Source organism: Juglans regia, chromosome 12 (assembly GCF_001411555.2).
Source record: "Juglans regia cultivar Chandler chromosome 12, Walnut 2.0, whole genome shotgun sequence".
In the NCBI taxonomy this organism is placed as follows: Eukaryota; Viridiplantae; Streptophyta; class Magnoliopsida; order Fagales; family Juglandaceae; genus Juglans; species Juglans regia.
The window spans coordinates 26,141,185-26,157,278 of NC_049912.1; the positions used below are offsets into that span (position 1 = coordinate 26,141,185).

Consider the following 16,094-nt stretch of genomic DNA (forward strand, 5'->3'; position numbering starts at 1 on the left):
CAACTGATACCACACTCGGCGCTCGCTGATTGTAAAAAGAAATGTAAATTTACCGTAGTCGAACTCAATATAAGAAAGAGCTGAGACTCAAAAATAAGTCTTTTTCTCCACCCACGTAATTAGAGTCGGACTCAACCGATGGCGAGCTCCACGAAGCACTCACAGACACTTCAACCCAAGCCTTCACCAAAGGGCTTCCTCTGTTCGTGGTCATTGCCCATTGATAGCTATGACTGGAAAAGAAAAGGGAAAGCAAGAATACAACAAATTCACATCGTCTGCAATAAAGTTCTCTAGTCCAACGACGCATAGTGAAAGCAAGTAAAACTAAACATGGGCGTTCTCTACCTTATCTGTCATTAAGTAATATTTTAAGCTCCATTGTGATCCCATAAATGCATTACTTGATAGAATAATACATTCAATACAGAGTTAGGTTCGGGAACAAAGAATCTACATTTTTTGCCAGCAACTATTAGCCGTACAAAGTATTAGGGGCTGCTCGCAGCCACAACCTGCACTCATTACACAAAATTTCCAGCAACTATAGGATTAGCAAGTTCAAATTATCAAGGTTGAAACCCATCCGTTATGGAACTCACCCAGGAGGATCTAATTCCTACTATCGGAATTGAAATATATGCCATATCGATTGCAAACAACAGGAACTAAAAGTAAAGCACAACCAGCCGCATTTAATAGATGAACGAAATTGATCATTCATTTCATAAAAAACTGAAATTTTTCTATAGCTACTACAAACCCTTAAAAGCAAAGGGTTTTAACTTCACATTTCTTTTAGAAGTTTGTCGTCCAATTGAGATGACCCAGTTGGGGCTGCTGATAGGCACCCACTTGAGCCCCAGGAGCAGCTGCAGCCACACCAACTCCAACATTACCTCCCATAGCTGGGCCTAAGTGGTGTGGACTGGTAATTGCAGCAGGCTGTGGAGGAGGATGGTACATACCCGGAAATTGCATGTGTGAAGATTGTGCAGCAGCTGCATTGAAGGAAGCATGACCTGTGTGGGATGGCATATAGGCACCATGAGGCGATTGCGCTGGCATGTTGTAGTACGGAGTGGATTGCATACCTGGAAGCTCCCTTGGGTTCTGAATCCATATTTCAGATGCTTCGGCCTGCCATGGCATATACTGAAAATAAGAATTCGAGCAGAATGACCCCAGTAAAATGCAATTGAAAAAAAAAGAAAAGAAAAAGAAAGGTGTTTTAACAGCTACAAATGTAAGCCATCCAAATTTTATTGATTGAAAATGCACAGCAAAAGGCGAGAGGAAACATCCAAGCACACTCAAAGGCAAGTGTACACCCTTAATGGGCGTACCTCTTATCCAAGAGCATGCAATTGCAGCGCAATAAATCTAAAATAAACAAGTTCCTATCCTGTATAAATTTCTTTTATGCTAAAAAATTGTAAATTGATACGGCAGGCACCTCCTGGTATGGAAGCAGATCTGGTAACATGAAGCAGAAATATAGCAGAAGTCAGGATGATGCTAGCAATGAGGAAATTGCGTCTGAAAGCTATTACGAGCTGCTTTGTAATCGAACAAGTCAGGATCTATTTTCTGACAAGTAGCTAATATACCTATATATGAGCCTGCTAATTGATGGCCTAATCAACATCCAAAAATTGAAATTTTGAATTCTAAATACATTGTTTTTCTTAGTCATAAGTGCAAGTTTTAAAACCAACAGTCCAAACTTATTAGAGAACAATGCCATAAATAGGAATACCTAGGCATAAAGAGACATCCATAAATTACAACTGAGGCCCCCACATTGAACTTACTTGGATGAGACTCTTTGATAGATCAAATATACATGTAGGTTCAGATATAAAAAACAAGAATTGTATTTTACCTGCGGATTTGAAACATAAATATTGCCATCTTTGTATTTGATTCTAGAAGAATCTTCAAGCCCATTTGCACCACCAACTACACCAGGAGCATTAATATACCCTGTTGGGTTGTTAAAATTTCCAAACCCTGTGGGACTGCCAGCAGGAACAGGCTTAAACTGTTGAACTCCATACTTCAGGCTGCTTGCATTTAAATGTGAACTACCTCCTGGCATGAGCAAGTAACTGCTACCATTTGATGGATGAGGATACGCAGCATTACTAGAATAGCCAGGCATGGCCATTGGTGAAACATAAAGTGGGGGAAGGAACTGACGGTATGGCATAAGATTTGCAAAATGGGAAACATGAACTTGCGGGTACATCTGTGCTACAGGCGGTTGCTGCTGTTGTACCATGGCAATTGTTGATGCAGGGATGCTGTTGGTTGTATGTGAACTTAAAGCCTGCATTCACAAGAAAGAAAAAAAAAATCATTTATCTGGTAACATCAAATATAAAGATGTTGACTAGGTGTGTAAAGTAAATTAAAATAAAGAGAGCTGCTAGAGACACAAGGGGATCCCACAAGCTGACTTGGCGCAGTGCCAGTATGCCATGTCAGTCTTTTTTTCTTTTTCCCCCCTTCCCCGCTCCCTTTCCCAAAACTCTCAAGACCCCCATCTCTCCAGCCCAGCCATCTTCCTCACCCCTCACTGACATCGTCGCCATCTTCCTCGCCCCGCATGCCGCGTCGTTGCCCCTCACCAGCAAGACGGGGACGTCATCATTGTCACCCCTCACCGACGCATTGCCCCTCAACGGCACTCTTTCTCTCTCTGGCTTTCTAGGCTCTGGGAAAGGAGAAGAACGGGTGTGGGGGGATGGGGATGAGGGCCAGGGGGAAGTGAAAAAAAAAAACTTAACTGATGTGGCACATTGGCACTATACCATGTCAGTTTGTGAGATCTCTTTTTTTCTCTAGTGTTTTTCAAAATTAAAAGTGGTTCTGCATTTCACTTTGCAGGTTATGGCTGAAGCGAAAAGCCCATTACATGAAAAGTATACTTGCATGCCCAAAGAACATCAAATATCAAACCTTTTGACTACTAATCAAAATTAGGCTGACATAAAAATTACTTTCATAACTACAAGGATCAGTCAGCAATCAATCATTGATGCTTTGTAAAATACTCTTCTTTGTAATTTCATACATGCCCTACAGAAATGAACAGAAATACAACCAAAAGCCCCTAAACAATGAAAAGAATCCAAGGTGCTCTTGTTCATCCACCAAAACAAACATTACAATCAATTAGGGTATGTTCATACAAGTGTGATGAGCACTGCTTTGTGCGCATTTAAAAATAAATCAATCAGATTTACCTCCTGAGGAGATGGTAGACCCTGGCCCCGTATAGTTTCATCCACTGTGGGTCTAAAATAGGGTATATCATAACCAGTCTGAGGATCATATGCCTGCTAGAAAACCGATACAAGTCACAATGGAGGACGATGAGAAGTGAATAACCATATACCTCATAGCATCAATTACATATACAACAAAATCACCAGTTTACAACACATTAGACGTCATGAAAATAGCAATGTTTCACCCTTCTTGGTCACAATCAAAGTTTAGCAGGCAAAATTTACTAGCGTCAGAAATCTACAAAACGAACTCACCGAAAATCCTGATAGTTCAGGAGGATCTTGATGGTGCTGCAACTCTGACGGAGCATAAGATGGACTATTGTCTCGAACCAATCCAATATCTGCATAATTATCTAAATTCTGAGGGCTTGAGGACTGTTTCTTATCAGGCAGTTGATGCTCAGAAGCCACTACAGAAGCTGGAGAATCAGATCCAGAATTTCTAACTAGACCATCATGTAATTCTGCCAGCCTGCTACCAGAAGCATCATCGCCAGAAGACTCGGGAGCTGAAGCCGACAAACTGCCATAATGTATTAACATTTAAAACTTCTCGATTAGATTATACACTACTTGAATGAATTATACATTATAACTAAGATTATCCCTGAATTTCCAAAACGTGAACTAAATTTTAAACGAGAATTTTCAAAATAATCAATTGCATTTCAGATGTTCTAAGATTTTTCAGTATCATGAATATAAATACGATACCAACCTCGCTGCAGGGTCCCCATTTGATTCTTCTGTAGTTCCTACGGCTTGCAGTCCAGAAACAAGATTCCTTGAAGAATCAAATTCTGTCCCGATGCTGCCAAAGGTAAGCTGACAGCGATCAGTCTCAGGGACTCGTATATGCTGTGCTATGATCACATTTTGATTCTCATAGATGTTTACACTTGAAAGCTTATCTTGCAACTTGTCTGTTTCAGATTCCAAATCCTCTAGATTTTCAGCAGGTGGTGAAATAGATTTTGTGGGTGTTCCAATTACCCCAGGGCTACTAACAGCTGACTTTTGGCTAGATTTAGGTTTCCACGCTATTTTATGCTGGGAAGCTGCATCAAAACTCATGGTCAATTCTCTTCCGAAAATTTATAAACAGCCATATGTAAAATGGAGATAGATCCCCGCCCCCTTTTCTCCCACTTCTTTCTTCTCTACCCAGTACAGCTCAAACAAAGGCAAGCTACTAAAATGGGAAACACTAGTCAACAAAGTTAAAAGCACATCTCCAAGTACACAAACCACCAAATGGAAGCGATCAAGGCAATGCAGCACATAACTACATCGTTAATCAAAATGTAATGACACCCTGATATAAAATATTTCTTATAGGAAAAAAATGCCTCCTAAAAGAACATTTTTCATTAGGCCTTTTTAATAAAATTCTTATTTACTGAAAAAAAAGAGAACATTTTACATTAGAAGATAAAAAAAAAAAACAGAAAAATGCACCATCTTATACAGTGGTGTGTGATTCAAGAAAATTAGCTGTAAGTAGCTTAACAAATTGGGCTTACTATGCAGAACTTAAGCTGCATTTACTCCAGTCAAACAAATCCAACAAAAAAATTAAGTACAAACAAAGACACTTCCATCTTGTCGTTCAGCCCCCCTTTGTTCATTAGCTTAAATCCGGCGTTCTAGTTTTGCATTCACATTGTAGAGCTATCTTGCTTAAATGGGCTCTATAGGCAATAGAACAGTTCTAACCTGGCCTTTATTTATACAGGTAATGGAAGATCTATTGAAGAACACTAAAGACATAGCCCAAATACAAAGAACGTATACAATAGAAGCACAAAATAGAAAAAGATAGAAAGAAGTCATGAAAACTGGGCTCATTAAATCTACTGCAGCTGCCCGAAGGAACCAAGTACTGAAGGAATAAATATTAAGCTCTTCCATCATCTACTAACGCTAACCCGCCCTAGCACAAAATTATAAATTTTGAGATTTTAACTAGCACAAATTAAAAAAAAAAAACCTTCATTTGCATTTTATAAAGAACATAGCTCATTTTCGACATGTACCTTTCTGATGACTAACAGGTTGTTGATGCGGCCTGCCACTATTCTGGTTGCTTAAGAATGATCTGCTGACTGACATGCTGGCAATAACAGAATCAGTTGCAGTAGTTTGGCTCCGCTGGTCAGTTCTAGAAAACGCATTGAGGGGTCGAAATGATTCTGAAGAACCATCCTTAACCAAAAGTGAATTTCCAAAAGAATTACTTGGCATGGTAGACATTTTGACAGAATTGTCAGAATGCTGTCTACGAACACCGACGACACCAACTTCACGCTTAATAGCTCCAACAGTTCCTGAGGGTCGGGAATCTGGAGATGGCACATGAACCGGGTCTGTGGAAGAGAAATACACCCCAACAGCAGAACTGCTTGATGCCAGACTTGCAGGACTTGGGTGGGAGTTGTTTGACTTTGCTGCTTGCATCCGGGAATTTGTGTAGGGAACTGAAGACCGCTTTTCCTCCAGTACTTTCCCATCATTTTTCCTCAAACTGGCATCCCGAGGATGTCTATTGTGTGAATCATTCAGCCCATTCAAAGTCTGAGATGAACTTCGTCCACCAGAGGGCTTCTGACTGCCTGAGGTTTCTGTAAATCTGCTTAAAGGGCATACAAGGACCATATATAAATGATACGATTATACAATTCAGAGTATGTGCTTATTCAGGTATGCTCCACTCCATTGTAGCATTTACCAAATTCATTGTCCTCAAAGTCTATTGCTTCCTCAGAAAGGACAATATTTCTTTGTTATTTCATCTTTTCTCCCATCTATTTTTTGGCTAAACGCCTAAGACAATGATCTCCATTTGGGCTTCTATTGCTTTTTATCAAGTTTAGCATGTCTAAATATCCAACATACAGAGTGGGTGAATACTGGCTTCCTTTATCTTCGAAAACAATATCTTTTGGAAATCGATTGTTGCAGTTAATTTGGACGTGGCCAACATATTCTTTGATCAAAATAATATTATATGAGGCTTTGGAAAGGGTTTTTCTGGCATTATACCGTATTGCAGCTAATAGGGAAGTTTCAGTAGCTGACGTGCGTATATTCTCTCATGGTGCACACATGTGGAATATCCTTTTTAATAGGGATTTCCATGATTGGGAATTACCTATTGTTTCAGAATTTTTCAGCTTATTATATTCCACGGAGATCCCATTGACACAGCGAGATAGTTTGAAGTGGAGGTCTAATAACCACAAGTTATGTACAGTTAAGGCATATTATAGCATCTTGACAACACAACTTGAGATTACTCCGTTCCCTAGGAATAATATTTGAAGGTCTCGTGTGCCCTCTAGAGTAGCTTTTTTCGTTTGGAGTACAGCTCTTGGGAAGATATTGACCACGGACAACTTGAGGAAGAGAGAATGTGTAGTATTGAATTGGTGCTACTTGTGTAAGAAAAATGGAGAATCTGTGGACCATCTATTACTACACTGTGAGGTAACAAGGGTGTTGTGGGATGAGATCTTTCTGAGGGTTGATATTGCCTGGGTTATGCCTATGATGGTGATAGATTTGTTGGGATGTTGGTCAAAGTTGCAAGGTTGCAAGCAAGTGGCAGCAGTGTGAAAGATGATTTCGTTGTGTATTTTGTGGTATATTTGGATGGAAAAGAATGCGCATTGCTTTGAAGATAAGGAACGCACAAGGACTGAGTTGAAGAATTTTTTTCTCCACACTCTAATGTGTTAGTTTGCCACTATTGTATTACATGGGGACAATGTTCAGGATTTCCAGTCTTTAATTTATCACTTTTAGAATGTATTTAAGAGTTCCTTTGTATATGTCCTGTGTACAAGGACTATGCTTAATTCATTCATATATCTCTCTTTTTACTAACCAAAAAAAAAGTGAGGCACTGATGCACAATTAAGACCATATATGTATAGGCAATATGGGGAGAAAAAATAAATAAAATCATTTTTACGTAAATAATCTTACCCCTTTGCGGGAACATTTGGGATCACTTTCTCATTGGTAGACCTTGAACGTTGCGGCGAAGCAGGCTTCACTTCTTTATCTGTATTTTGATTAACTCTATTATCTCTCACAACACGAAACTTGACGCCTGCATGTAGCAAGTATATATCCATAAACAAGCAGTCCATAGAGAAAATTAAACAGAAGCAACAAATACATCAATCCATTTTCATAAACATTCCGCAGAATGTGTAAAGGTTGTCGTGCACAGATATGAAATATGAAGTGCAAAGAAACCATAACATTAATAACAATACTGGACATATGTTTATAAGTGTATCAAGTATCAAGTAATACCAGAATTATATAGTAAGAAAAATTAGTGCAAGGATGAAAGAACACAAATTTATTCAAATAAATCCACTAAAGCCCACCCTACGTTAAATTGATACCCATCACTTAGGTTGTTAGTGCTTCGATCATACTGGCACTGGGAGCATGTACAACATGCATACAGCAACAAACTTGATAAATCTAGCATTAAGCAATAATCAGGTGTTCTATTTGCTTTCAATAGAGAATAAGTTCATCCAAATTTCAAATGGTAAATCCATAAAGAAGTATATTTATTAATAACAAAACCAGGAAATCAGAAACAGAAGATTTACTGAATATGTCCAATCTCCTAAAATAATTTAATGTCAAATTATCACCAGCTTGTTCTTAAAAAGGAAAAAAAAAATTGGGGGGGGGGGGGGGGGGGATAGGAAGAATATTTGAACACCACAAATCAGTGAAGTACCTTGTCTAAAAATTAATATTCATGTGAAAAATACTAGGAGATATGGGAAAAAAACAAAGAAGAAGAAGACGAAAAAGGTAGTGACATCCATTTACCAGGTAAAGCTTTCCTTGTATAGCCTCCTCCTCTTCGGACATTACGATCAGAAAATGGATGAAGTTTCATCCCTGGACCAACATTCTCAGAATGACTTTGTGGATCCACAGAGCCCTTGTACTCCAAATTCTGTATCACATGCAGTTGTTGATAAGATGTTGCTCAACCCAAGATTCCTCATAAACTATTGATAAATTTAACTAAAAAGGATGAATGAACAAAACCATCGAAAAATTGCCTCAAGGATAAATGCCTAATCATATGATGGCAACATATATAAAGACATGGTATAAATCACAAATTCCCTCATTCTCATCCCAGACTCATGTTGCTTTCCCTAAACTTAACAATCATGAATGAAACTGAAAGTCAAAACAATTCATGCTTGGATCATAGGAGAGGAAAATAAATAAGATACTATTTTCAAAAAGGTCATCACATTTACATGAGAAAATCAAACGCAAATTTATTTAATTGATTACCATGGTAGTGTCATTTAACTCCATTCTCATGGAATATTAAAGAGATGAAGCTGACAACAAAAAATTGATAAGATTCCAGGATTTCTACAGCCAAAACATTTGGTAATAGTATCATTAAAATTATAAGTGAAATTTTTTTTATAAGTGAAAAAATTAAAAGTGAAATTAGAAATTAATAGATCAACATCTTTCAAAAGATCAAGGGCATGGCATTATACCATTGTTAAAACAACATAATATTTTGTTTTTGACAAAAAATAAGAGATTTTATTAGAGATGGAATGTATAGGCGAAGCCCATGTACACAGGGATTATACAAAAGAAAACACCTAAATACATTCTAGGATATGAAAAGCGACATCAGAAAATCATGAATGGAAGATCCGTTATTCACTAAAGCTGAAAACCAAAACAACAACATGCACAAAAAAATTCCAGATATGTTCGAGAGAACGCTTTGTCATTAAAACACCGCTCATTCCTTTCCATCCAAATGCACCACATAAGACACAAAGGAATCATCTTCCAAGCCGCGCCCACTTGAGAACAACCATGAAGCCCGTTCCAAAACATGCGAAAGTCAACCACTCTCAATGGCATCACCCAAGCCAAGCCGATCTACGAAAGATGTAATTCCACAAAGCCCTCGTCATCTCACAATGCAAACGAAGATGATCCACGGTTTTCCCACTCATTTTGCACATGAAGCACCTCCATAACTATAGTATCTCGCTTCCTCAAATTATCCAGAATCAAGATTTTCCCAAGAGATGAAGTCCAAATGAAAAAGCCACTTTGGAAGGCACATGAGTCCTCCAAATACGCTTCCAAGAAAAAGGAGGACTATCCTGAAAAGTCAATAGCTTATAGTACGAACAAACAGTGAATTTTTTACACCCCTTCGACGTCCACAACATCCTATCCACAACATTACCGTCAAGTCTCAAGGAGTATAAGAAGCTGAAGAAAGTTGAAACTTCTTCGATCTCCCCAATCCCATACAGCTCGAGTTAAACAAATACTGAATAGCACCCTTGGAACGACAAATCAAATCTGAAACAGCAGCAAACTGATCTGAAGCCAATTGAAAAATAGCTTGAAACACACTATTGAGGGCCCAATCACCACACCAACTGTCAAACCAGAAACGGATCCTAGATCCCTTACCAACAGCATAACTCACATGACTAACAACGCTCTCCCAGCCTTTTCTAATGAACTTCCAAAGCCCCCCGGACTACATTAGAGCACCAACCCCCCAAGCACTACCATACTTGTGATCAATGACCTCCCTCCAAAGCGACTCCCCTTCCAATTGAGATATCTCCATAACCACTTTCCCAATAACGCCTGATTAAAAATCCTCAAATTACGAACTCCCAACCCTCCAACCAAAATAGGAGAACAAACTTTGTTCCAACTAACAAGGTAGAATTTAGTTTCCTCACTCATACCACCACATAAAAAAGCATGAAACAACTTCTCAAGTCGGTTGGGCACCCCCGCAGGCAATGGAAACAACGATAGAAAGCAAGTGGGAAGATTAGAAAGAGTACTCTTAACAAGAGTAAGTCTAACCCCCTTTAGATAAATATAGTCACTTCCAACCAGCCAGCCATCTCTCAACTTTGTCAACAACCACATCTCAAATAGCACGAGCCTTAAAAGGCGCCCCCAACAGGAGCCAAATATTTTATAGGAAAATAGGCAATTTTATAGCCCAACAAGCTTGCCAAACTATTGATGCTATGCAACTCCCCAACTAGAACCACCTCCGACTTACCAAGATTCACCCTAAGGCCCAAAACAGCTTCAAAACATAATAACAAAGCCCTTAAGGCTTGAATATGACCACGACATGCATCACAAAAAATGAGGGTATCATTTGCAAAAAGAAGATGCGAAAAAGTAATAAACCCGTTAATGGCATTACCAACTAAAAAGCCAGACAGCCCCCCCTAATAGCAGCCTCCACCATCAGTCCCAATACCTTCAAAATAATGACAAAAAGGAAGGGAGATAAGGGACTCCCTGTCTCAAGCCACATGAGCTATGGAAAAAGCCAGCAAGGTTGCCATTAAACAATACCTAGAAACGGGCAATAGAAACACAGTGCCTAATCCATGAGCATCACCTTGCCCCAAAACCGCATCTCCCAAGCATATAAAAAGGAAGTCTCAATTCACATGATCAAAAACTTTTTCCATATCAAGCTTACAAAGAACACCGGGAGCGCCCTCCCCCAAGCGATTGTCTAGACATTCAGTAGCAATAAGCACAGAATCAAGGATTTGTCTGCCCTAAACAAATGCATTTTTGGGCTTATAGATGATTTGCTCCATTACCCTACTCATACGGTTAGCAAAGACCTTTGATATTATCTTGTAAACCCACTCACAATACTAATAGGTCGAAAATCCTTGAGCTCAAAAGCCTCAGGTTTCTTTGGGATGAGGGCAATGAAAGTGGCATTAAGAGATTTTTCAAACTTCTTAAAAGAGAAAAACTCCTAAAAAAACCCGCATCACATCTTCTTTCACAATCTCTCAACAAACTTGAAAGAAGGTCATTGAAAAAACCATCCAGACTAGGAGCTTTGTCTTTGACCATCCCACTAATCACTTGAAAAACCTCTTCCTCATCAAACAGTCTCTCCAACCAACTCACACTAAGAGGATCAAGAGAGTCAAAAACCAACCCGTCAAGTCTAGGCCTCCAAGATGCAGATTCGGAGAGAAGATCTTCATAATAATGCAAAATAGGATCCCGAATCTCAAGAGAAGATGAGATCACACAACCATCAAAGTGGAGCATCTCAATAGCATTGTTCCTACGATGCGAGATGGCCATCCTATGAAAAAATTTAGCACATTTGTCCCTCTTTCAACCAAAGAGCCCTTGATTTTTGCTGTCAGGAGATTTCTTCCATCAATAACACCCTCTCAAGATCAACCACCACATTTTTTTTTCCTCAAAAATGCCTCCTCAGAAAGGGCCCCATCCTCCTCCCTAGAATCCAAAATCCTGCAACTCCTCCATACGAGAATTTTTCTGACCATTGAAATTCCCAAAAACTTGCATTCCACTCCTTTAAATCAAGCTTCAAAGCTTTGAGCTTACTAGCAAGAATGAAATTGGGAGTACCCCTGAACTGATAAGATGTCCACCAGCTCCTAACCTTGTCAACAAAGCCATCAGCTCCCAATCACATATTTTTAAACTTAAAATATCTATGGCCCCCATGAATGCCACCGCTGTCCAGGAAAATAAGGAAATGGCCTAAACACACCAGAGGCATTCTCTTTTGACACAACTCCAGGTAATCTACCTCCCAAGAAGGAGAAACAAGAAAACGATCCAATCTTGACCAGCCATGACTATTAGACCAGGTCGATATATCGGGGATTAGACGAAGGTCCAAGAGGTCCAAATAAAACGATTAAACAACATTATTGGCAATACAAACGATTAATCATTAGGCCTATCACTTGTAAACATCCTAATAATGTACCCAAAATATGCTCAACTATTGGAAAATGTTCAAGAAATTGGATAAAAATGATGATATTTGTACTCCCAAGAAAGTGTATCAAATTCACTAATTAGTGGAATTCAAATAAAACCTCACATTCTCATAAAAATTAGGAGTGATTTAAGGAAAAGGGACAAAAATTAGCTTGAAAAAAATATCATACCTCCTTCTTCTTATCTCTTCTCCTCTTGACCTCATGGAACGGATCTAAAAAATATAAAACATGATTGCATTGAAATATAATTAAGAATACAGTCCAAACAAGCTAGAAAGTTCACATTACAAAGCAATCAAAGTACAGCTCTATAACAGACAGGAAGCACCATACAAAGTTGTAAAGTTCAGCCTTCAAAGAGATCATCAGCAATAATAACCTATAATACATAGTCACATCACAGCTTGTCCAACACATGTCATTGATAATACCTTATGAAAAGCACGTGCAACAACTAACATTGCATCCTAGATAGCCATTCAAATAATCTATTATGTGTTAAAAAAAATTCTCAAAGTATTTCAGAAAAAATTAGAGTCCCAACAAAATTGTAAAAGAGAGAACCCATAACATTTGATAATATGTAAGCATAATTCTCTCAATTCATGAAACATAAACAGATCCAAAAAAAATTGTCTTCCTGCAACAATAAACTATATTCAACTAAACTAAACAGTTGGGACCGGGCCAAAGTTCCCCAGGAATTTTAATCAAGGAACGATCTGACGCATCATGTTGGAATAGGAAGCATTCTACAATTTTCATTCCAACATACTTGTATTTGAAATCCTGAAAATTCATTCTGTCTTTCCTTTACTACCTTTTTTTTAGATGGCATAATACAAAATACAAAGGTAAAATATTTAATTTGAACAAAAATAACTTCTAAAGGAGCATTTTACATTAGCTGTAAATCAGCCAACCCCCATCTTGCACATTCCTCTGTAAGTGGCATATCGCATGACATGGGTAAGGCTAGGTCCAGGTAGGTTTCTTATCTTGGGTATCAAGTAGTGGAAAAACAATCTATCCAGAGGTGTTATCTATCTATTCTACAATTTTTAAGCAAGAAGGGCAACAATTATAACATCGAGGGAATGAGTTAACAAACTGAATTGCTGAAATAATACTCGCTTTCAAGGTATACTAGCAAATTCCGAGTTAAAAAATAATATTAATTAATTAATTAATTATTGGCACTGGGTATCCGAAACAGTGTCCTGACTAATCCTAGGGGTGCACAAATTCCGAGTAAAAAATGAGTGCATAACTATTGTAGATCATGCGTGAATCTTATTCACATACTTAAAGTTGCAGTAAGCTGTATATTTAATGCACAAATGTGAACTGAAGTTACAGCCATTACAGCCTAAAACCAAAGAGTAAGTTCCAGTCCCAAAATAAGAAAAAAGCTCATCCGCAGTCTAAAACTCAACTTCAAGTTATCAGAGAAAAAAAAAAATTCATTAACCAAAACCAAGCAAAACGCAAAAAATAAATAAATAAAATTAGGGAGCATAAAGTTATAAACGAACACAAAAAAACAGCGTGAGCCAACAATAGGTTTGAACCCCCAAACAAAACATCGACATCGACAACCATAACCAACTTCCAAGCAAGAAATCAGTAAAACAACAACAAGCCATTAACCAAAACAAAGCAAAAGAAGAAGCATAAAGCCAAAACAAACACAGTCTTTAGCCAGTATGAACCCCACCTTGGTTGAGCAATTTCTGCGCCGTTTCATTAGGATCCATGTTAGTTTCCTTTAGGGCCGCATAGATATCCGACTCAGAGTGGTCGCCCACAATTTCCTTGATGGATTGGATGGTCCTGCGCACGCGCGCAGAGAGTAACTGAGTTTCACCACCCTCGACTACGGAGCCGTTAGAGACCATCTCAAACTCTGTCGGACAAAAACCCTAAACCTCCCCCCGTCCCGGGCACCAACAGCGAAATTCAAAATATATATGTATTTACGTACAATAAATAAGTATCGGTAGCAATCAAAACCCCAATGTCGTTGGTTGAGATGCAACGGTTAGGGTTTTTGAGGAAATAGAAAAGAACAGCAGAGAGAGAAGGGGGGAGAGAGAGAGAGAGGGGGAAATAGACAGGTTTGGGAGCGAGGGTTTTGCAAACGTGCAGTTAAGCAGTCGTCGAACTCCTAATATTTTCCCCATTCGGCCTTTATTTTACCTACATTTACGTCAATACCCTAGGCCTTTGGGGCCAGGTATTGGGCCCTAATTTCTCTACTAATTGTGGCAGCCAGCAAATGATTTGGGTTTTGGGCTACTCCAGCCCAATTTGAATTCTATATCTTCTTTTCAAAACAATAATATATATCGTTTTTTACGATATCTACCTCTATGTACACAAAATTAACACTGTTCATAAGGGTCAGTCCGGTCCGGAACCTGAAAAACTGAATTTCAATTCTGGATTCCGGCCCGAATCAAAACAAATCCAGAATTCGAATTGCAAAACCTGAACCAACACAGTCTTTTAAAAAAAAAAACCCTGATTGGTAAACCTCATCGACTCTCTCTCTCTCTCTCTCTCTCTCTCTCCTTGTAACTATGTTTTTGTACATGAGTACAAGGTCATTAGGTGTGTGAACTATTTACCGTTGAGATGGGTCGTGGGGTGATGGATGGATGATTTGACCATCTGTTTGCTAGTGGCCGCGTTGTTTTTGAAATGTTTAGAAACTTGTTTTTATTTTTTAATCTATATTGGGTATCGACTTATTATGGATTCGTTGATTCTCTATTTTAATGAATAGGTTTGATTGTTGGAAAAGTTGAAGGAAAAAAGCCCAAATTTTTTACTTTGTCATTTTCACTCTCTGTATATACTCATTCATACCATGTTTGAGTCCAAGATAAATTTTCATAAACACCACAGTTTGAGTCCAATGTATATGAAATTCTTGATGATCAAGTCGATGGCTTTTTGAGCTTAAAAAGTCTTCTTCATCTTTGTGACGATCTTTAACGTGGGCCATTTTTCACTACTGATATGCCCTAATCTTAAGTTTCTTCAGCCAAAGATCTAGGAAGAAGCAGAGGAGTAGATGCTGCACATGACCTCGTAGACCCTTTCCCCGTTCTTGCACGTCTGGTTATGAAACTCTAGCCAAAGATCTAGGAAGAAGCAGAGGAGCAGATGCTGCACATGACCTCGTAGACCCTTTCCCCGTTCTATCATGTCTGGGTATGGAACTATCGTGTGTGTGTGTGTGTGTTGTACATAATAATGTCTTCTACTTGTATTTTTGAAATGTTTGACTTGTTATGCAGTAGTACTGATAAAAAAAATGTAAATTTTTCCTGTCTGAAAAGTTTTTACAAGGGTTACAACTTCACACTATTGATTTAAAAATGAAACTCAGTGATCAACATATTTTTTTTAAGTCCATCACTAAACATATATTTGAAGATACTATATCTTAGTACAATTTTCTACTGGAATCTATACTTAGCATTATCACAATTTTTTTTACATGTATCTATCTTGCAGAGAAAGAGATAGAAGATAACCCAACTATGATGAAGCAATTTGTGTTAGGCAAAGGCTTCTTTGGGGTGCTTCTTTGGTGTGAGATGATGTAATGGGAGATGCAGATGGAAGGCTACGGTGATGATGTAATGGGAACGACGGTGATTGTGAGAGAGAGAGAGAGAGAGAGAGATAAGGCCAAGATGGAGGGGTGAAATCTTAACAAATGATAAAATGACGTCGTTTCGTCATTTTTTATTAAGTAGAAAAAACCCAGGCATGCCTTAGTTTGTATATATATAAATACTTATATATATAATTTTATTTATATATATTATATATAAGCGGGGCGGGGTGGGGGATTTGCAGGGTAGGGGTCACTCCTATCCTGCCCCCGCCCCCACTTTAGGTACCAGAT

At 38.5% G+C, this 16,094-nt stretch overlaps 1 protein-coding gene and 1 non-coding gene across 3 annotated transcripts; both read right to left on the bottom strand.

Moving 5' to 3' along the window:
• Nucleotides 1-384: 384 nt before the first annotated feature.
• Nucleotides 385-14,316, bottom strand: LOC108983631 (GBF-interacting protein 1-like). 2 transcript variants are annotated; one of them, XM_018955335.2, is made up of 10 exons: nucleotides 13,890-14,316; nucleotides 12,341-12,384; nucleotides 8,163-8,292; nucleotides 7,287-7,413; nucleotides 5,336-5,928; nucleotides 4,018-4,357; nucleotides 3,552-3,822; nucleotides 3,252-3,344; nucleotides 1,886-2,332; nucleotides 385-1,140 (listed from the first exon to the last, which is right to left on the bottom strand). In XM_018955335.2, the coding sequence occupies exons 1-10, from the start codon at nucleotides 14,068-14,070 to the stop codon at nucleotides 799-801; spliced, it is 2,568 nt and encodes an 855-aa protein (XP_018810880.1). In that variant the 5' UTR covers nucleotides 14,071-14,316; the 3' UTR covers nucleotides 385-798. The 2 variants fall into 2 exon arrangements, with proteins under 2 accessions (XP_018810880.1, XP_018810879.1); XM_018955334.2 differs by having other exon boundaries at nucleotides 3,252-3,347; nucleotides 13,890-14,255.
• Nucleotides 8,645-8,745, bottom strand: LOC118344079. Its single transcript, XR_004797846.1, has one exon. It is a non-coding gene; the product is annotated as a small nucleolar RNA snoR97 (small nucleolar RNA).
• Nucleotides 14,317-16,094: the final 1,778 nt, after the last annotated feature.